We start from the raw sequence: 22,993 nt of genomic DNA on the forward strand, positions 1-22,993 counted from the left end.
GGATGGTTTAATTGTGGGCATATTTTTGCCTTTCTTAGCTTTAGTTTTCTCCTTTGTAAATAGTTTCAGTACTAAAATTGCAAGATTGTTGTTGAGAATAGACCTTTTTTTCTGCCCTCTAAAGTGGTAGGTTATGACTGATAAGGCTTGATGAGGTAATGAAACCCTTAAGTAGCTAAAACTAACAAACAAAAAAACCCAGAAAGTCTAAGCTCATCCAGCGGATGCTAGAGCCTGTGCTGTGAGTCTTCCCGATTTCCGGCACAGGCATTGTTCATGTTACCATCACGGCTCTGTCCTCACTACAGTTGGAAGTTAGAAGCCCAGTTATGGGCTGAATTTAAGAGCAAGAGGCTGACAAACGCCCAGAGCCTCACCATATGGTCCACCTTGGGTCCTGTCCACCTCGGAGCTGAAACTGCGGAGACTAGTGACTTCAAGTCTCAGAGGATAATGAGAGGGGGTGGGAGAAGACTGGTCAGGGCCAGAGTTCTTTCACAAGTTGACTGTGGGAGAGCTTTCATGGTCCTCCTCTGCAGGCCACCTGCAAGTAAAGCGCTTGAGTTGAACCGCCTGTGAGGGAAAGGAAGCAGCAGGGGCCCAACCTAGTTGGAAGGCACGTGTAGTCATAAAGCCAGCAAGTTCATGTCCCACCTCAGCAGCTCGGTGCACAGAGAAATGATTTTGGGATTTGAGGGTGCAACCTCAGTAGTTGCTCAAATGCAAGAGGCTTATAGAAAGTCACAAATTCTTAGAAACAAGTCATAAGAATGTCCCCACTTTACAGATGACACAATTGAGTCAGAAATGTTAGGAGAACGTGGAGCACAAAAAAGGGTCACTAGCCTGGACGTCCTCTTAGGTGTGCTAGGTTCTGGAAAGGCCTTGAGTAGATGACAAATGCCAAAGACCCTCCTATCCCCAAAGAACCTTAGAAGTGCCCCAGCCAAGGCCCTCCACTCTGGCGCCTGCTCTTCCCAGACACTGTGACCCGTCTCCAGTCTCCTGCCTTGCCCCAGACGGGTCCTGCTATCAGTAATAAAAGAGTCAACATCCGGGCCTCTTCTAACCGACAACCCTTCCTGAAGGCCCGTGCGACCCTGGCGTCCGAGCAACCGCCAGCCTCGGAAGGCTATGCCCCGCCCCTCGCGGGCTGATTGGAGGGCGTCGGCAGCGCTGATCGGCGATTGGTGAGCGGTGTCACAAAGGGCGGGACCGGAGCTTCGCGGGCCAGCGTCGGCCGGCGTCTCGGGCGCGCGCACTCCTATCGGCCTGCGGGCAGGCGAGCGAGCGAGCGGGCGGACGCGACCACCGGAGGGCGAGCGGGTGAGGGGCGCGGCGGGGCGGGGCGCGGCCGGGAGGGCGGGCAGCTGAAGGGCCTGCTGCGCCTTCGCTGCCCCGGCAGGCGGGAGAGGTGCGCCCGCCTCAGCTGCAGCCTGGTCACACCCTCCGCTTCTCTGCCTACGGACTCAGGGACAAACTGGTCGCGCGTGTGGCTCCGGGTGCTGCTGACCCGACTTTGCGTCTGAGTGTGGTCTCTGCAGGTCGTGGCCCCAAGCCCCAGGGCAGCACACTCGCACTTGTGCATCAGTCCTAGGTTAGAGTGTAACCCCAATCTGTAGCTCGATTTTCACACATCTGTAAAAGTACAAGAGTCACCTTTTTAAGACGCTGCAACATGTTTTGGTATATTTATGTTGGGGAAAAATTTAAAAACTAACTCGTTGTGTGACTAAGTTCCTGTGGACGAGAAGGAAGCAAAGTCCAAGGTACTGAAATTACTCCTTGACTGCAATTATTGCGGCTTTTGTGGTTGGTTGGTTTTAGAAATTTCAAAAAATGCAAGAAATGTTGGAAATTCACTTTGATTTTTCTCTCCCAGTTTTTAAGATAACTTATCAATTTAAACATCGTTTTATTTACTTATATTATTTCACATCACTAAACATTTTCATTGTCAATTGGTTTTCTAGTACCCATTCATGCAGACCACGGGCCCCCTTGACGATGCTTGCTGTCCTCAGTGGAGCCAATGTTACTACGCTAGGTCATTGGCCCACTTGAGCTTGTAGTGTTCTGCTGTGGTGTAGCTGGCCTGCACAGCCTTCTTTTGTCTTGCTACATTGATTTCCTTTGCTGAGAAGTATGACACACAATTGTTTTCAGTTATGGTTCAGTTTGGTCTGTTTTGTATATTGGAACTTATCTCACTGACTGGGACCAAAATTAATTTGGAAGTTCCTGCACCACTGACGATGTACCTACTGCAACGCTGATTTTCTTCTACTTATACTCATTTTTAGTCTCATTTCATATCTGTGCACTGAAAAAAATCTGCATGTACCTATGGGTATTTCACTATAATGCTGTTTTTTTCTTTTTAAAATGCTGTTTTTATTTTGTTTTGTTTTGTTTTTGTGAAATTGCAGATTGAGCCCAGGACCTAATATGTGCTAGAAAAGTACTCTATCACCAGACTTCACATTCACTGTGAATGATGGAAGAGTAAGTAGTGAAATCCAAACAGTACCTCTGATAGTGTAGTGTACTCTTGTAACTCTGACCCCAGTACTGGCAGCCCAGTCCTTGTGTTTGTTACTCGTTATTTCATATGCTCTGCAGCTCCACTCAGAACTACTGCGCTCTCAGCAACAGCGTTTCTTCCTGTGATGCCATTTTTATAGGAGCATTAGCTATCTGCACAATTCAGGCTTCCTAATAATGTTTTATATTAGAACTATGAAAACTCTCCTGTACAGCAGAAGTATCTGTACATATGTGTTTGTCATGATTTATAAGAATTCTGGTGTAGTAAATCAAAATGTGATTCCTAGAGGAAACCAATATCTCTCCACAGGATAACCACTGTTTCATTTCTATGACTATATATTTGACTACTTTGTCTAATCTAAGGATTAAGTGGAGAAAGGGAGTTATTTTGAACTGAATTTCATTGAACAACCTTTAATGCACACTAATGTTTGCAGATGGCTGTAGTGAGTGAGAAAGGCATCATCCTTCCCTTACAACGCTTGTCATTTACCAGCATGGGCAACAAACACGGAAGCAGTCCGGTTTTGATGGGTATCATGTATGACATAGGTTCAAAAAGATATTAAATATAAAAGATTTTGTGGTCCAGTTGGATATTGGAGCTGAGGCTCTGGGGAGAGGTGCTGTGCTGGTCTTACCCAGGCTGTGCAATGTAAGCAGGCATTTTCCTTGAAGTGTGCCCTGTCCTGGGAGCTGAGTTTTGAAAGATGAGGTGCTTCTCAGGAAGCCTTGTGTGGAGTTGACCTGAATAGAACCAAACAGGAGCAATAACCCAGGGTCTACAGCTAGAAGCAGAAGGAGCACAGGTACCGCGGGGGTGGGGTGGGGGGGAGCGTAGGTGAGTGAACATGGACTGGGAGATGAAGGGTGTATGTTCAAAAGTCTTTCCAAGGAGTTTGAACATTGTTGCACCAACAGTGGAAGCAATGATAAGCCCTTGAGCTAGAAATAATAGGATCCGTTTACATTTTCAAAGGATAGCTGTGCATACGTCCCAGGTCATTAGGAAACTTCCTGTTGAAGCCAAAACCTAGCACACTGACAGTGCAAAACAATGTGATGGGGAGCTCCTCATTCACTGGTACAAGAAATCAGAATGATTTCGTTCCTCTTGCATAGTGTGCGGCAGTTTCTTTAAAAGAAAAACAAACACAGTGGGGCTGGCGGTTTGGCTCAGCTGCTGAAGGTAAAGTGTTACCTGTGCAAGCATGAAGGGCGGAGCTTGCATCCCAGAGCTTATGTGAAAAGCTAGGCACAGCCATGTGCACCAGGGCTGGCACGAGGAGCCCTCGCCTGGCCAGTCACCCAGTCAAGCTGAATGGATGAGCGATCAGTGACGCCTTAAGAATATAAAACGGGGCTGGAGAGTTGGCTCAGCACTTAAGAACACTGACTACTCTTCCAGAGGTCCTGAGTTCAGTTCCTAGCAACCACATGGTAGTTCACAACCATCTGTAGAGGGATCCGATGCTGCCCTCTGATGTGTCTGAAGACAGCTGCAGGGTACTCATATACATAAAATAAATCTTTTTTTTATTTTTTATTCGATGTATTCTTTATTTACATATCAAATGATTTCCCCTTTTCTGGGTCCCCACTTCCCACAAGTCCCATAAGCCCTCTTCCCTCCCCCTGTTCCTCCATCTACTCCTTCCCACTTCCCTGTTCTGTTATTCCCATATACTGTTGCATTGAGTCTTTGCAGAACCAGGGGCCACTCCTTTGTTCTTTTTGGACATCATTTAATATGTGGATTATTTCTTGGGTGTTCCAAGTTTCTAGGTTAATATCCACTTAGTGATTGATCTTTTGAGACTGGGTTACCTCACTTAGTATGATGTTCTCCAGCTCCATCCATTTGTCTACGAATTTCATGAATTCCTTGTTTCTAATGGCTGAATAGTACTCCATTGTGTAAATATACCACATTTTTTGTATCCATTCCTCCATTGAGGGACATCTGGGTTCTTTCCAGCTTCTGGCTACTACAAATAGGGCTGCTATGAACATAGTGGAGCATGTATCCTTATTACATGCTGGGGAATCCTCTGGGTATATGCCCAGGAGTGGTATAGCAGGGTCCTCCGGAAGTGCCATGCCCAGTTTTCTGAGGAACCTCCAGACTGATTTCCAAAGTGGTTGCCCATCTTACAATCCTACCAGCAGTGGAGGAGTGTTCCTCTTTCTCCACATCCTCGCCAGCACCTGCTGTCTCCTGAGTTTTTAACCTTAGCCATTCTGACTGGTGTGAGGTGAAATCTCAGGGTTGTTTTGATTTGCATTTCCCTAATGATTAATGATGTTGAACATTTCTTAAGGTGTTTCTCAGCCCTCCGCATAAAATAAATCTTAAAAAGAATATAAAGTGGAAAGTGGTAGAGGAGGCCGTCTGATGTTGACTGCTGGTCTCCACATGTAAATATATACTACACAAAAGGCTGAAAATACTCATATTAAAATCTAGCCTAAATAAGTTTTAAAAAAGCAAGTAACTTGTGCACAGTTTTGTTTCATACAAAATTTGTACATAATTGACAGAAAATGGGAAATGTAAGATATTTCTCAGGAGAATGGATAAAATAAACTAATGCATACCTACAATAGAATATAATCTAGCACTTAAGGGAAAGCCATCAAGCCATGAAATGGCACAAAAGAGCCTTAAATGTGTGTTCCTTAGAGAGACCACTCTGAAAAGGTTGTATATTGGGTGATTCCAATTGCTTGACATTCTAGAAAGGGTGTGGCTATGGAAACACTAAAAAGATCAAACAGTTGCCTAGAATTTGATGGGCGGGGTGGGATCAATAGCTCCCACACAGAATATTTAGACAACTGAAACTACTCTGATACTGTAGTGGTAAATACATAATGCTTTTATGTATTTACCCACATCTGTCAGATATGCACCACCCTAATGGAAACTTTGAGTGACAGTGATGTATCTATTCCTCACTTGTTAATAATATACTGTGCTAGGGCAGAATATAGGTTAGCTGGAGGCAGGAAAGGGACAGATATATCTGGAGACTCAGGATTTCTGTTTCATTTTTTGTAGATTTAAAATTGCCTTAAAAAGTAAAGTCGCCTTATTTATAAGAGGAATTCATGTCTCTAGCTTAGATTTATTTGCTAGTGGGGTCTTATAATAAATTCCAAGTGTAGCTTCCCTCCTCCTTAAACATAGGCAATGGAAAGTAACTACTAAGGGGTTAAAATCAGCCAATTTTTAGAAATTTTTTTTCCAAAAGTTAACAATAAATGCAGTGGCTGGCTAGTCTAGTGAAGCGTAGTAATCAATGATCATAGCTAGTCAGTCTTTGAGAGTACTTAGCTTAAAGGAACACTTGCCAACTTATTCTACAAGGCTAACACATGTCTAGACATAAAGAACCAAACAATGACATAAAACTGCAAGGGCTGGTTGGAAGGAGGAGAGGAGGAGAGGAGGAAGAAGGAAGAGAAAGAAGGGGAAGAAACACTTTGAAATCTCTTAACAATGGATTAGACACAAGATCCTCAAGCGATATTTCCTGATCAAGTCCAGCTCTGTCTGTCTGTCTGTATACCTACCTAGCTAAAGAGTACTATGTATACAAATGGGATTTTGTTCCAGGAATGCAGGATGAGTTAGCACAAAAATAAATCAATGTAATATACCATATTAGTTATAAACAAATGAAAACCATGGGATCACTTAGGCACTGAAAAATATCTTAGAAAATTTATACCTTTTTGTGGTTAAAAGTAAAACAAATTCCTAAGTAATGTGGAAATAATCAGGAATTTTTCAACCTGGACAAAGTTACGTATGAAACCTGACAGATGACATATCTAATGGTAAAGGCTCAATTCCTTCCTCCTGTAATCAAGAAAAAGACAAAGATTTCCAGTTCACTCACTTCTAATCAACCGTGTACTCTAGGTTCTAAGCGCAATTAAATATAAAAAATAATGAGCATACATATTGGAGAGGAAGAAAAGGCTATTTGTATCTATTTTGAATATAGGGTTAAATATAGACAATTCGAAGGAATCTATTAAAAGTGGTTTGAACACAGTACACCATTCAGTGGCAGTATACAGGATCAATATATTGAAATCATTTGTATTCTATACACAGTGTATGAAAAAAGCACAGATTAGAAGAGGGCTATTTCCTAATCCCCAAACTTAGTCACATTAGAGTAATCAGAACTGTGGGAGATGCACTAACAGGCCAGCGTAGTAGTGAAATGAGTCAGGAGAAAGGCCCCTCATGTTTATAGTTAGTTTTTTGTAAGAATTCTATGAATTCAATGGGTTTAGCATACTCTTTCCAACAAATGATACTGGAAATAATTGATTTTTTTTCTGTGCAAAAGAATAAAGTTGGATCCCTATTCAGAACAAACACTAAACCTAAAAATAAGTTAAAGCTTTGCAATTCTTGGGGAAAATGTGTGTAAATTTAATGCCTTGGGCTAGGTCAACATTTCTAACTTTGACAAATGTTCAGACTGAGCTTTTTCAGTTGAGAATTGAATTTGAAAAGACATTACGGAGAAGTCAAAAGCCAGCTTACAGAGTGGGAGAAAGTATTTGCTAATCCTTTATTCTATGTCTGATGTATATCTAGAATGTTATCTATTATGTAAAAAAAATTTTAGATTTATATAATTTGATCCTATCCTCTTCCCCCAAGTCGTTCTCTTCTCCTCTCTCTACCTACCCACTGTGTTTTCTCAAAAAACAAAAACCTGAATTTTTAATCTTAGCCATTCTGACTGGTGTAAGGTGAAATCTCAGGGTTGTTTTGATTTGCATTTCCCTGATGACTAGTGAAGTTGAGCATTTTTAAAGATATTTCTCTGCCATCTGAAGTTCTTCAGGTGAGAATTCTTTGTTTAACTCTGTACCCCATTTTTAATAGGGTTATTTGGTTTTCTGGGGTCTAATTTCTTGAGTTCTTTGTATATATTGGATATTAGCCCTCTATCTGATGTAGGGTTGGTGAAGATCTTTTCCCAATTTGTTGGTTGCCGATTTGTCCTTTTGATGGTGTCCTTTGCTTTACAGAAACTTTGTGATTTTATGAGGTCCCATTTGTCAATTCTTGATCTTAGAGCATAAGCTATTGGTGCTCTGTTCAGGAACTTTCCCCTGTACCAATGCCCTCAAGGGTCTTCCCCAGTTTCTTTTCTATTAGCTTCAGAGTGTCTGGCTTTATGTGGAGGTCCTTGATCCATTTGGAGTTGAGCTTAGTACAAGGAGACAAGGATGGATCAATTCGCATTCTTCTGCATGCTGACCTCCAGTTGAACCAGCACCATTTGTTGAAAAGGCTATCTTTTTTCCATTGGATGTTTTTAACCCCTTTATCGAGGATCAAGTGGCCATGGGTGTGTGGGTTCATTTCTGGATCTTCAATCCTGTTCCATTGATTCTCCTGCCTATCACTGTACCAATACCATGCAGTTTTTAACACTATTGCTCAGTAATATTGCTTGAGGTCAGGGATACTGATTCCTCCAGAATTTCTTTTGTTGTTGAGAATAGTTTTAGCTATCCTGGGTTTTTTGTTATTCCAGATGAATTTGAGAATTGCTCTTTCTAATTCTATGAAGAATTGAGTTGAGATTTTGATGGGTATTGCATTGAATCTGTATATTGCTTTTGGCAAAATGGCCATTTTAACTATATTAATCCTACCGATCCATGAGCATGGGAGGTTTTTCCATTTTTTTGAGGTCTTCCTCTATTTCCTTCTTCAGAGTCTTGAAGTTCTTGTCATACAGATCTTCCACATGTTTGCATGCTGCGTCAGTCTCTGAGTTCACGGGAGCTTTGCTCCTGTTCAGTTGGAGGGTCTTGTTTCCACGGTGTCCTCAGTCTCCTCGGCTCTTACACTCTTCCCTCATCCTTTCCCGCAGGGTTCCCTGAGGTCTGAGGGGAAGGATGTAATGGAGTCATCCCAGTTAGTACTGCGTGTTCCAAGGTGTGTCTCTCATTGTGTCTGGCTGTGGGTCTGTATCTGTTCCCATCTGCTGCAGAAGATGGCTTCTCTGGTGATGCATGGACAGGTCACCGATCTATGAGGAGAGCAGAATGTCATTAAGAATTATTCTATTACTATGTTGGGTTTTTCTTTTTAAAACTGGTATTATTTGGCTCTACCCTAGATCCTTGGGCTAGGTTTTGGGTTACCCAAGCAGTGTTAGGTATGGGTTCCATCTTGTGGAGTGGCCTTAAATCAGTTGTTTGTTGGTTATTCTCATAAGCTTTGCACCACCATTGCCCTAGGATATCTTGCAGATAATATACCATTGTAGATAAAGGGTTTATGTTTCTCTTAATAGTATGAAGAGTACCTTCCTGTATCAAAGACACTAAAACATAGAGGTGAAGGCTTTCTGTAGGCACTAGCTTGCTATCTCCATGTTCAATGACTTGTGTAGGTGTAGTTTCCAGCAATGGGGCCTTGCTGTCAGTTTGTAGAGAGAAACCTATAGTCTTGGTAATTATTCTGGATTGTTTGGGGATTCCTGTGGGCTCTCTGGCCATCAACTCAATTAGATGTAATTCAATCCTGGTACTGCAAGCTTCATTTGGTGACAAGAAATGACCAGTTGCGACTCTGTCTTCCCCCATTATTTGGGGGAGACAAAGGTTAGATCACCTTCATAACACTTTCAAATAAATGATAAAAACTAGGCAAAGACTTCAAATATTCTCCAAGGGTGAGGTGCAGAGGGCCTGTCATCTTATGGAAGATGCTCAGAATCATTTGAGAGTGCAAATAATCATTATGATGCACTACCTTGTACTCAGTAGGATAACTTCAATAAAAAGTATTGATAAAGATATGAAGAGATCCTCACCCTCACTTGTTTATTATGAAATGGTTTGAACTACTTAGAAAACACTTTAATAACTATTTCCACAAATTGCTTTATGTAGTTGCTATGTGACCCAGTACATCTTTTTTTTCCTTCTGGATATGTATTACCAAGAAGGAAAACTTGTCCACATAATAGCTGATTGTTCACTATAGCAGTATTTGTATTAGCTCCAAATTAAAATCCGTCCAAACACCATAAACCAGTGACTGGATAGATAATATGCACCAGGTCCACACCAGGGACTATTATTCATCCCCCAGGTGAATGAAGTATTAATACATGGATGAACTTTAAAAACATTTTGCAAAGCCATAAAAGCCAGTTACAAAATATCATATATCATTTATCTAAGTAAGTGTTAGGAATAAGCAATGATAGAGAAAGAAATTACAATAATTGTTGCCTTGGACTGAGAGGCAGAATGGGAACATTGGCAATGATGGCTATTGGGTATAAGGTTTTGGGGTGGTGAAAAGATTATCAATGTTGTACAGGAGGCTTTCAGTCCCACTCACTGCTGGAACGCTTAGTTGGCACACCCTTGCTCAGTCCCCATCAATGGTTGTGGTGGCTGGACATTTTTAGTGTTAAAAGTGAATAAATTTTAGATGTCAAGCAGGTCAATTTGTGATATATTTATTATATCCCAACAAGACTATTTTGAAAAAAGATTGCCTCATCTCTTAAAAGCTATATATTTTTGTATTTTAAGCTGACATAAAGTTTTCACCAAATAACAGCGGTTTTTCAGTGTGATCACCCTTGCTCCTAGTTCTACACTCTGATTTTTTTATTAATTTTTTATTCTTTAACCTTATTTTACATTACAAACTTATTTCCCTCCCAGTTGAGCCTCTGACTGTTCTACATCCTACACCTCCTCACCCTACCCCTGTCTCCAAGAGAATGTCCCCACCACCCACACCTCACCAGACCTCCCCACTTCCTAGGGCCTCAAGTTTCTCAAGGGTTAGGAGCATCTTCTCTGACTGAGTCCAGACCAGGCAGTCCTCTGCTGTATATGTGCTGAATGCCTCATATCAGCTGGTGTATGCTGCCTGGTTGGTGGCTTAGTGTCTGAGCAGTCTCGGGGGGTCCAGGTTAGGTGAGACTGCTGCTCTTCCTATAGGGTCGACCTCCTCCTCAGCTTCTAGCTTTTCCCTAATTTAACCACAGGGGTCACCAGCTTCTGTCCATTGGTTGGGTGTAAATATCTGCATGTGACTCTTTTTCAGCTGCTTGTTGGGCCTTTTGGAGGGCAGTCATGATAGGCCGCTGTTTCTACACTCTTAATTTACGGACTGCTTCTTTCTGATGCATTTGTCTCTTATGCTCATTAGCATCGTATGCTCCTGAGTAGAGATCACTTAGTGTCTCTATAATTACCTCTTTTTAATGCTGGAGTGGCTGATCATCTTTGGAAACCCAAATACTTGTTGATTATTTATTTAGTGGGTCAAATTTTAAAGGAAACTTTTTTGTTGTTGTTGTTTTTTGTTTTTTGTTTTTTGGATTTGTTTTTTTTTTTTTTTGTTTTTTGTTTTTTTTTTTTTTTGTTTTTGAGACAGCGTTTCTCTGTATAGCCCTGGCTGTTCTGGAACTCACTCTGTAGACCAGGCTAGCCTCGAACTCAGAAATCCGCCTGCCTCTGCCTCCCAGAGTGCTGGGATTACAGGCGTGCACCACCACCTCCTGGCTTAAAGGAACCTATTGATATGTCATTTTTTTTATCCAGTGTAATTATGTACAAAGATGGTAAAATTTTATATGGCTTAAAAGAGAAACATGTTTTAGAAAAGGATGTACATATACTTGGGAAATCTATAGAAACATATTGATGCATTGAATTTGAATAATAGCAAAAATGTTTGTTGACCATACACTGTATATTAACAACAATGCAAAGCTCTAGTAAGGTACTGTAAAGAATCAAAAGCATATCTATTCTTCATGGTCAGTCTACTTCAGGAGTGATTCAGAGGCAGGCATGGAAAGCTCACTGCTAGGCATAATTTGTAAAGGCAATAAAGTAAGTTCTTAGATGGCTTGGAAGATGATCGTGAGCCAGAGGTATTGAGGAAATCTGAGTGACGGAGGGACTTTCTGACAGATTTGTTCTAAAAAGCTAACTTTTGTTTATTTTTTCAGGTACAAAACTCAAACATGAACAACGATACATATTACCAATGTTCAAAGCTGATTTGGGTAGAATTGGAATACAGTTGCATACAACATATTCCAGAAGAATTAGAAAAGTCAAAGTAATGGATAACAGAAAAGAGCCTCCATTCTTCAATGAAGATAACGTGGGACCATTCTATTTTAAACTTCCTTTCTATGACACCATGGAACTCTTCATCGAAACGTTGACTGGAACATGTTTTGAACTAAGAGTTTCACCCTTTGAAGCTGTTATCTCTGTAAAAGGAAAAATTCAAAGATTGGAAGGTACTAGTCTTTGTACAATATGAGGATTAAGCATCTTACAAGTTTTTTTAGTCTTTGTTTCTATAATATGAAGATTAAACATAAGTTTTTTTAGTGGTCAAAAGTTTAATGTAAAAGTTTAAGCATATGACATTAGGATGATAGGATAATAGAATCCCATGTCTTCATCAGCGTCCAGCTTAGAAACCACCCCTTTTGTTCCTGTTTTCCTGCCTTACCCCTCCACAAGATTATCTCAATTCAGATCTCCAGAATCATGTAAATGGCATAAAATAAATATTTCAAAATAGTTTTTTGCAAGGTAGGATGATGCACACATTGTTCTGTAACTATTTTGTAGTTGCTTTTAATGGGAAATATAATTTCTTTCCTTTAAGGGAACTTGCTTTTTTTTTTAATACCACTTTGTAAATCCTTTTGTACCATGTGGAGATTTTCTGAAAGTTTTGGGTTACATTTATATATATTCAAAGTTCCTCTAACATAGCAAGGGTTTTGGATGACATGTAACATCTTTTTGTGGTATGTATGTTTGAGGTGTCATAGGTAACTTTATGTAAAATTAGTTTTCCAGATTTCAGAATACCATTTATAGTTGTCCAGTTTTGGCTGGAAAATTAAATTATTCCATATAACGCTTAATAGATCTTTCCTGGGAGAACCAACTGGAACTTGTTTGTAATAGGAAGATTTTAATTAGAACTGCTTTCCAGCCAACTTAAATACAGAACTGCAGAAGGACAAGAGTGGGTGGAATTGTTTGGCCTATGTAAGATCAAAGATTCTGAGTATTGAGTTTTTGAATGTTTGCTTTTCTTTGTCCTTCTCCCTTAAGGTTGTTTTAAGGGGTAGCTGAGTCTAGAACCACATCAAATAATGGCACTTGCACCCGTTTTTTTAAGCGACAAAGGCAATGACAGTCATTGTGTTCTACAGGAGTCTTCAAAAGAACAGCCTTCATGAAAAATCAATTTTAATCCTTTTCTGGATGACCTTTGTTCTTCCTCACTGGACGTCAGTTGGAGCTAACATGGGAAGACTCTCAAGACTACAGTTAGCAAGATTTGGCTGGAGAGGACAGAGGGGACAGTGCTTGAGTTAGTCCTGCACAGGAAATGATTTTTCTTCCAGAAGGCTTTTCCTTTGGGTAACTTTTGATGAGTTCAGAACTAGTGCCTGTGGGAGGGGAGATAGAGGGCTCTATGGAGGATAGGCTGAGGAGAACATGGCGACCTGGGAGTGACTACACTGAAGCAGAGAGGGAAGCAGTAGCTGACAGGAACTAGAAGGGGTAGAAGTAGTAAATTCACTAACAAATTAACATTAATTTCTAAAGTCACAGTTTTACTTATTTTGTGTGTATACATACACATGCATGTGTCCTTGTCACAGCACATCTGTGGAGTCAGAGAACAATTGTGGCACTTGACTCCTTTCTGCTCTGTAGGTCTTGGAGATCAAACTCCATCTGGCTTTAGCAGCAAGCTGTGAGCACCGCAAGCCACTGACCCATTACTGCATGCTAACTACATCTTGCTGGCTCTCAAATTATTTCTTAATCTCAAAAATAGGAATAATGATAGTTACAAGTGTTGCAAACAATTTCAGTAAAATGCCCATTTCCTTATCAAGGGGAATGCTTACTCTGGAGATAATGTCATATTTCTGAGAACCTGCTGTGGTACATGCTGTACTCTTGAGGAAGGATACACCCTGGCTTTCTAACTCACTTCCTAGAGCTTTCTAACCAGAGCAGTGCTTTACAAGGGTGTGGACATCCCTTCCAGGAGCTGTGCAAAACACTGTGTTAGAGTTGAGAAAGAAGTGTGTGCTAAGAAGCGGAAGGGCTCTCTGTGCCCTTGGTGTTGGCAGTGCTGCTCCTAAATAGATGCCCCTCCTCTCCTTTCCTCCCCTCCTTTCCTTTCTTTTCCTTCCCTTCCCCTCCTCTCAACTTCTTTCTTTTTTGAGACAAAGTCATGTGTGTCCTAGCTGGGCCTTGAATCTTCTGTGTAGGTTCCATTCTTGTGTGGCAAGACCCACTTGAGTAGCAATGGCAGGATCCAAATTGGGCCGGGTCCTCCTACATCAGTTAACAGATATGTGCCTCATAGCCCAATCTGATGGGGGCAGTTCCTCAGTTAAGATTCTCTTATTCCAGACATGTCTAGGTTTGTGTAAGTCAGTAAAAACTAACCAGCAAGTCCACCCCTTGTCAATCTGACACACAGACACATTATTGTTAATTCATAGTCTTTTTCCATTTTTGTCTCCAAGATCTTCTGTTACTATCACAATATGGTATATAATATAACTTTAATATGCAGTACAACTTTGTAAATCCCATAGTCTTCAAAATTTCAATTGATTTAAAAATCCAAATTCTTGGCGGGGCAAAGTTGCACCCATCTTTAATGACTTAATCCCAGCACCTGGAGATAGAGGTTGCTGGGTCTCTGTGAATTTGAGACCAGCCTGGTGTCAGGGAGTTCCAGAGCAGCCAGGGCTGCAGTTACACAGGGAAATCCTGTTCAGAAAAAAAAAAAAAGTCAAAATTTCCTTTAAAACCCAAAGTCTCCTAGCTGTGGGTTCTTATAAAAACAAAAAACAAAAAAACAAGGTATATACTTTCTTATGTTAAGAGTAAAGAACTGGGCTGGAGAGATGGCTCAGCTGTTAAGAGCACTGACTGCTCTTCTAAAGGTCCTGAGTTCAAATCCCAGAAACCACATGAGATCTCACGCCCTCTTCTGGTGTGTCTGAAGACAGCTACAGTGTACTTATATTTAATAAATAAATCTTTTTTTAAAAAAGAGTGAAGAACCAGTGCACAATTATAGTTAGAGCCCAACCAACCTAAATCCCACAGTATAAATAGTTCAGTGTCCACAGCCTGGCACTTGCACTTGGGTAGTACCTCCTACCACCTCTGTTTCCCATGCTGCATACAACTCTCTGAGGCTCAGGCTGGCTCCACCCCGTACCTGACCCTGTGCTTGGTAGTGCTCTAAAAGTCACATAGGTTGTGGTTTTCACAGCTACTGAAGCTGCATCTTCGCTAATGACCGTTCTTGGCTTCTTGGAGTGCTAAGCCTCAGCTTATCTCCGTGACTCCATCAGTCTTGGGGCTTGCATTGCTGCTGAGACTGCCAGTGCCTTTGCCAGTGGCTTCTCCCAGCCTCTCACTGCCGTTCTGATAGAGCGAGTTTCTCAATTGAGGTTCTCTCTGACAGGTGACTCTAGTTTGTGTCAAGTTGACAAAAGCTGACCAGTACAACTAATTTTCCAAGGAGCAATGTTTTCTGCTTTTAATTAGAAGTTGCATTATAAGCCAAGATCTAGACTTAACAGACTTCTTTTTTTTTAAATTTATTGATATATTTATTTACATTTCAAATGATTTCCCCTTTTCTGGACCCCCACTCCCCGAAAGTCCCATCAGTCCCCTTCCCTCCCCCTGTTTTCCTACCCAACCCTTCCCACTTCCCTGTTCTGATTTTGCTCTATACTGCTTCACTGAGTCTTTTCAGAACAAGGGGCCACTCCTCCGTTTTTCTTATACCTCATTTGATGTGTGGATTATGTTTTGAGTATTCCAGTTTTCTAGGTTAATATCCACTTATTAGTGAGTGCATACCATGATTCACCTTTTGAGTCTGGGTTACCTCACTTAGTATGATGTTCTCTAGCTCCATCCATTTGCCTAAGACTTTCATGAATTCATTGTTTCTAATGGCTGAATAGTACTCCATTGTGTAGATATACCACATTTTTTGCATCCACTCTTCTGTTGAGGGATACCTGGGTTCTTTCCAGCATCTGGCAATTATAAATAGGGCTGCCACGAACATAGTAGAGCATGTATCCTTATTACATGGTGGGGAATCCTCTGGGTATATGCCCAGGAGTGGTATAGCAGGATCTTCTTATTCATAGTATGGAAGTACAAGGACAGTGAGAGGACAAATGAAGATATGTGTATTACTGATAACACACTCTCACAAAAGAATAAGGCAAATGCTTCACAAAGGAAACCCTGCAGGTTGGCTTGGTTGCCTGGGCCAAGTGTGTCTCCCTCAGTATAGCTGGGGCTAAATAATGGTTATTTACAGGTATTACATTAGGAGTGATCATTTGCAATTTTGGAATAATTAGAGTTAAGTAACTTCCACACAGTAATGGAAATTTTGCAAATAGTTCATCTTTCCATTTGTCTATATCAGTGCTAAAAGAGACGGGTAGTTAAAAGCCAAAAAAGTAAAAACTGTGATCATAAATAATTTTTTAAAGGGAATTTGAACCTAGAGGTATCCTGAATGGGTAGTTAATGCTACTCCCAGAAGCCTTAGGTTATTAAACAAAAATCCCAGTGCCAGAAGTATTATTCTTCCTTACAAGTTATTGGTTAGAAAGTCCCCAGAGGTAGCCAAAGCAATACAGACTACTACTGTTCCTCTTGGTTGCCCATCAGAACCAGATGGTAGAACTCTAGTGCTGAGGACACAATCAAGTGTGTTAATAGGCATAGAGAAATCAAGCTGTAAATAAGCTAGAAACTTCTTCATTGTGCTAGAAGTTGCCATGCAAGCCACTGGGGGAAAAAGTTGATCAATGGTCTTGCCCAGATGTGGGCCTTCATTCTAAAATACTGAACTGCAGAGTAAATGGCCCATGGTGCAGTAGTGGCCTGACCGTGATGGGTAGCCACTCTCTGATTGGATCTGACACCACACCACTGGAGGGAGGTCACGCCTGATACTGTAAAGTCCGTAGCTCTGGGCCTTGTAGACCTTAGAGTTTGAAATGATTGTTATCACTGTTTTGCTAAATGGACCTATGTCAAAATGCCTTAGAAATATTATGTTTACAATTATAGATGTGTGCTGCTGTCATCTGTAGTTAGAGCAGCTTCTTTTTGCAGTGGGCAGTGGTTAATGCAGAGAGACTCATAACTGCCCAGATTGCTCAGAGTGACTGTTGAATGCTCAGCCCCAAATGAGACTTCTACCTCATGCCTGCCTCAAGGTTCTGGAAATACTGAAGAAGTGCAGAATGAATTAAGACCCAAAGGATGGAGAGAGATATCTTGAAATTGTCTTATTAACATGGAATGACTATTCATGAATTCAAGGCTGAGGTTACCGGTGTAAGGTGGAGCATCCCAGACTGGACTAGGGGAGGGCATTTATGAGACAACACTCCTAGAAGCTGTTGCCCGTCAATGGCTGGTGAGCTGAGTGAGTTAATTTTTTCAGTGCTGCGGCCATGGCTAAGTTCTCATACACTAGTAAATACCACACCGATGCCCATGTAGGCAGCCCTAATTCAACCCAGAGGGTCAGTTAGGAAATCATGAAGTAGGAGGGGATCTGCTGGGGAAAGTAGCTGGGAGATTGAGAGAGAATAAAGGGAGTGAATACGATCAAATTACATTATATACACATGTGAAGCTCACTACATAATTGCATGGTTTTCTTTTGAGGTGAAGGAAAGAGAATTTTGTGAGGAGTGCAGAGTATGCTTTTTCTTTCCCTGACAGAATGAGGGGCTGGGGAAGATCGTCTTTTGTGCAGTCTCTTGCTGGAGTGTAGTGTGTATGTAGGTCTTGTCTTAAGGGGCTGTGGTGTGGATGTTGGTCCTGGCTCTGTGATGTGTTTGGGGTGTGAGGAGGACCAGGAATAGGGGAATTGCTGATCTATCTCTGTGTAGTTCCTTCTGGGGGCAGCTGAGCCTGTTTCTGTGTGGCTCCTAGAAGGGGTGGGGCTCATGTACCAGTCAGCCCCTGTGCTGTGGCATGGCCCTTCATCTGCCTACTTGCTCATGGCAGTAGGGCAGCTACAGACACTATGTTGGTCCTCCTGTATATGAGGTCTGCCTCTAAGTTAGTGGTTCTCAACCTTCCTAATGCTGTGGCCCTTTAATATAGTTCCTCATGTTGTAGTGATGCCCAACCACAAAATTTTTATTGCTACTTTATAACTGTAATTTTGCTACTGTTATCATCATAATGTAAATATCTGTGCTTTCCAATGATCTTAGGCAATCCCTATGAAAAGGTCATTCTATCTCAAAGAGGTCATGACCCACAGGTTGAGAACCCCTGCTTTAAGTGTTCCACCAGGTCTAAGCTTAAACAAGATTTCCACCCTTTTTGGGAAGGTGGAGTTATGGCTCAAAGTTGTCCCCACCATCAGTCCTCAGACTGTAGTACCAAGACACATGTCCCGGGGTCCCAGGGTAACTGAGCAGGGTGGGGCCTTTCTCTCTAGAGCTGACCAGCTACTGACTCAGATAGGAGTTTTTCAAAATGGCATCTGCCACTGTTGCGGTCAAGTGTCCAGGAGACAGGATTTCTCTAGAACCATCCTGCCCTGTGTACGGGCAGCCCTTAGTCTGTCTCCTCCCTTACTCTACTTCTCTTTCTTGCTCCTTCCCTCCCCCCTCTCCCTGCTGTTAGTTATTGAAAATAAAATACAAATTTTCAGAGGCTGTCATCTGGAGCAGAGGTTCTAGCCCTCAGCAGTTACACCCCTCCTCCTTTCTTGGAAGACAGGAAGCCCCAGTAAGGACCCAGTCCTTCAAGTCACAATTTGGAGTTTCCTGTTATGTTTCCAAGAATTTCCTTAGTCTTTCTTTCCTACTAAAGCTAGCCGTGTTGCTGCTGCCAGGAAGGCTGATTTCCAACTATCTCCCTTTTATTTCTCAGAGACTCTAGCAGTCCATGTTAGGATATGATATGCTCTTTTATCTCAAATGAATCTTTTAAAAAGGTGGTGGGTAGGTGGGCTGGATACATGGCTCAGAGGTAAAGAGTACATGCCACTTTCGCAGAGGATCTGAGCTCGGTTGCCACAACCCATGTTAGGCAGCTCCCAACTGTAACTTCAGATCCGGGGGATCTTTTAGCCTCAGCTGGCACCCAATACCTGCACTCACATGCACTTAATTTGGTCTTTTTATTTTGAGATTGGAATTTATTTTGTTTACAAGATATATATTTAATATCTTGAAATCTCTATACGAATACATCATCAAACAATCATAATAACATAAAATACAATTCTGTATATATCAAACATGGAAATTTCGCTTAGAAAAATGGACACGAGGCAAAAGATAGCCATAAGACCATACCATAGTGAGAGTTAAAAACAGAGTATTTGAAGATAAAAAAAAAACAAAAAAAAACCACTCTTTTCACCTGTGACTACTGTGATAACTACAAAGAAAAAAACAGTTCAGTGGAGTTCTTAAGGTAGCTTTAAGTAGGGCAGCCTTAAGTTCTTAAGGTAGTTCTTAAGGTAGCCTTGGCTTAACTCTTGCTTAGTGCTGGCAGTGCAGCATCCTAGATGAGTGGTTACTGAGAATAACCCAGGCTCTGTTCCCATTCGCCCCTGAAAACAGAATGTCCTTCAGTCTTGAGCATAGCATGCTATATGGCCCTGGATAAGTTGGAGTCTGGGTTGGGCTGGCACTGAGTCGTCATTGAGTGTATTTAATAGATAATTTACAACCTTCGACTAGTAAATCCAATGTTTGTACTTCTTCAGGAATAGTTATTGATTTCTTCTATAAATGTGCTATTCTATTTATTTCTTTGAATGATTCACGGTTATTTAATGAAACTGGATGTTTGAAGATTATTATGTGATAATCCTGGAAATCAGATTCTTCATCCTACTTAGGATCTATTTTTATTGTTTGCTTAGTGACACTCTTTTTCTTTTTTTTTAAATCATTCTTTATCATGGATACTATGGAGGCAGAAGTACAGTATCTATTTCTGCCGCCTTCTAAGATGACACCATGCTTGTATCATGTAACAGTCCAACATATTCAGCAGTAATGAGTGAAACTCAGGCTACTGCTTGGTGCCTATGAAGTAACGAGTGGTTTTGGTGAGAGTGTGTGGGTTTGCTGTTTTAGCAGCCAAGTTCTTCCTTCTAATCATTGCTCTGATCAAGTGAGATGGAACTGCCTGGATCCTTGTTATAAACATTCATGTAGAGTGCTAGTTTTCTAACAAGCTGATAAGCCAGTGATATGACTCCTCTTAGGACACCTCCTGCTCAGCCTTGACCTGAGTTTGATCCCCGTGATCTCTAAGATAGAAGGAGAGTACCAACTCCAGAACACGATCCTGTGACCTCCACATGTGGACTGGTATGTGGGCATACCCACAGATAAATATGTAATAAAGACGTTTTATATTAATGTAAGGATCAGTACTAGCTTTCCTATTTAACGATTTTTCTTTCTTTTTTTTAAAAATAGCATTCATTGGCTAATTTAGTTTCATAGTTTCATAGTAGAATTATCCTGACTTCCTATTAAAATGACAATTAGGCTCTTTAATATTTTTATTTTTTGCTTTCTTAAATTAGCATACAAGATGGGTTCATATGAAATTTTCTCACATACAGATAATTTCCATCTGCTCCTCCCCTAATGACCTATACCATCACCTTTCCTAGTCTTTCCTCCCCCTTGCTGGTCTCCTGCCTCGTGTCAAATAGTTCCTTTCAGTTTTCATGGCATGTGGGTTCCATTACTCATCTATCCATTTATCCATCCATCCATCCAACCATCCATCCATCCAACCATCCATCTCCTCCCTCACTTAAAGTCACTTCCTTCTTTTTCAGTTGGGTCTCTTTCCACCATGTGGGTTTTGGGATTGAACTCAGGTCAACAGTCTTCAGTGATGAACACTTACTTACTGAGCCATCATCTTGCTGGCTCCTAAATATCTGTTTCTCATGTCATGGCCATCCTCTTTTTTATAATATCACTACAGTCTTTGTACTGTAACTTGAAACCAGGTATTATGAAACCTCAACATTTGCTAAAGAGTGATTTGGCTCTTTGTGGTCTTTGGTGATTCCATATGAATTTTAAGATTGTTTTTATATTTTTGTGAAGGATATCAGAAGTATAATGGGGATTGTAATGAATCTATAGGTTGCTTTTGTTAACATAGCCAGTTTTACAATATCGATTCTACCAGCCCACGAGTATGGGGGAGGGAGCTTTTCTGTCTCCTGTGTCTTCAGTTTCCTTCATTACTTTAGTTTTTCATTGCAGAGATCATTCACATACTTGGTTAGGTATATTTTTAGGCATCTTATTTTTATTTGGAGGGAGCTATTATAAATAGAATTTCTCTTCCTGATATCCAAATTAACAAACTTAGAAATGAAAAGGGAGATATAACAACGGAAACTGAGGAAATCCAAAAAATCATCAGATCCTACTACAAGAGCCTATACTCAACACAACTGGAGAATCTGGAGGAAATGGACAATTTCCTTGACAGATACCAAATACCAAAATTAAATCAGGACCAACTAGACCATCTAAACAGTCCCCATAAAGCCTAAAGAAATAGAAGGAGTCATAGAAAGTCTTCCAACCAAAAAAAGCACAGGACCAGATGGTTTCAGTGCAGAATTCTACCAGACCTTCAAAGAAGAGTTAACACCAATACTCTTCAAACTATTCCACAAAATAGAAACAGAAGGAACACTACCCAATTCCTTCTACGAAGCCACAATTACGCTGATACCAAAGCCACACAAAGATCCAACAAAGAAAGAGAACTTCAGACCAATTTCCCTTATGAACATCGATGCAAAAATACTCAATAAAATTCTTGCCAACCGAATCCAAGAACACATCAAAACGATCATCCACCATGATCAAGTAGGCTTTATCCCGGGAATGCAGGGTTGGTTCAATATACGGAAATCAATCAATACAATCCACTACATAAACAAACTCAAAGAACAAAACCACATGGTCATTTCATTGGATGCTGAAAAAGCATTTGACAAAATTCAGCATCCTTTCATGCTTAAAGTCTTGGAGAGAACAGGAATTCAAGGCCCATACCTAAACATAGTAAAAGCAATATACAGCAAACCGGTAGCCAGCATCAAACTAAATGGAGAGAAACTTGAAGCAATCCCACTGAAATCAGGGACCAGACAAGGCTGCCCCCTTTCTCCTTATCTTTTCAATATTGTACTTGAGGTACTAGCTCGGGCAATTCGACAACATAAGGAGATCAAAGGGATACAAATTGGAAAGGAGGATTTCTTTCTTAGAAAGTTTGTTATTAATATATAGAAACTTTGCCGATCTCTGTATCTTGATTTTATATTCTACTTTGCTAAGAATATTTATCCCTTTTATGTCTTGTCTTACGAATGTAGCTAAAACTTTGATCAATATATTGAATAGGAATAGCAAGAATGGACACCCTGTATTGTTCCTGATTTTAGAAGCAATACTTTTAAGTTTTGGCCCATTTAGCATAAATTGGTTGTACATATGTTGCATATAGCCTTTATTATGTTGAGGTGTGTTCCTTCTCCCAGTTTCTTCAGAGCGTGTATTAGGAAGGGCTGCAGACATTTGTCAAAGGCCTTTTCTGGGCCTATTGAGATTATCTGTGGCTCTGTTCTCAACTAGCAAGAGATTATAGTGATTTTATTTACATAATTCTCAATGCAAATGTAAATGTATTTTTAACATATATCTACCTAAAATTATTTTTAAAAAAACCCATAAGAATCATATTTAAACAGAAGAAAACAAGAGCCCAAGAAAAGGCACATGAAATACAGAGACCCACTTGTTTCCTCACACATTAATCACACAAAAACACCAAACTGGAAGCCATTGCCGAGAATCCGAGAGTTGGCCTGGTCTAGCTGCCCTGAGAAACATGCATCATGAGTTTTTCAGGCTAGAGCCTGTGGCTCCTGGTGCACTATGTGCCTTTCAGTTCCTAAGAAATCAGGGCCTCTTATAGGGAATGAAGCACTCAGGCCACTTCTGTATCTGTGTTCCCTCAAAGTCAGTGAAGCAGACAGAGGCTTGACAGGACAGTTGGTCTCAGACATTAATCTTGTGTACTGTGTATAGTTTGAATATCATTGTATTCTAGAAACTACAATTGTTTTGATCCTGCCAACCACAATTTTATTTTGTTTCTGATAAAGGTATAAGAAGTCTGATTGTTTCCAATAAAATTGTGTCAGCCTCAATTTTGCTAAGACCCCTCCAAAAAAGAATCATATTTTAGCTGTAATATGTAAATATACACCAAT

General features: G+C 40.8%; 1 protein-coding gene across 8 annotated transcripts in view; it reads left to right on the forward strand.

The window, feature by feature from the left end:
* The first annotated feature begins 1,220 nt into the window (after positions 1–1,220).
* Positions 1,221–22,993, forward strand: part of Zfand4 (zinc finger AN1-type containing 4) — an 86,375-nt gene continuing 64,602 nt past the window's right edge. For 3 of the 8 annotated variants that reach the window (XM_052174633.1, XM_052174639.1, XM_052174637.1), the window contains exons 1-2: positions 1,221–1,326; positions 11,583–11,882. In XM_052174633.1, coding sequence (XP_052030593.1) covers positions 11,621–11,882 — 262 coding nt within the window. In that variant the 5' untranslated portion in view covers positions 1,221–1,326; positions 11,583–11,620. Of the gene's footprint in view, positions 1,327–1,366; positions 1,770–2,429; positions 2,506–8,465; positions 8,531–11,582; positions 11,883–22,993 lie in introns of those variants that run through there. The other 5 variants (XM_052174635.1, XM_052174634.1, XM_052174636.1 and 2 more) reach the window with 5 other exon arrangements.

The sequence above is a fragment of the Apodemus sylvaticus genome, chromosome 2 (genome assembly GCF_947179515.1).
Source record: "Apodemus sylvaticus chromosome 2, mApoSyl1.1, whole genome shotgun sequence".
Lineage (NCBI taxonomy): Eukaryota > Metazoa > Chordata > Mammalia > Rodentia > Muridae > Apodemus > Apodemus sylvaticus.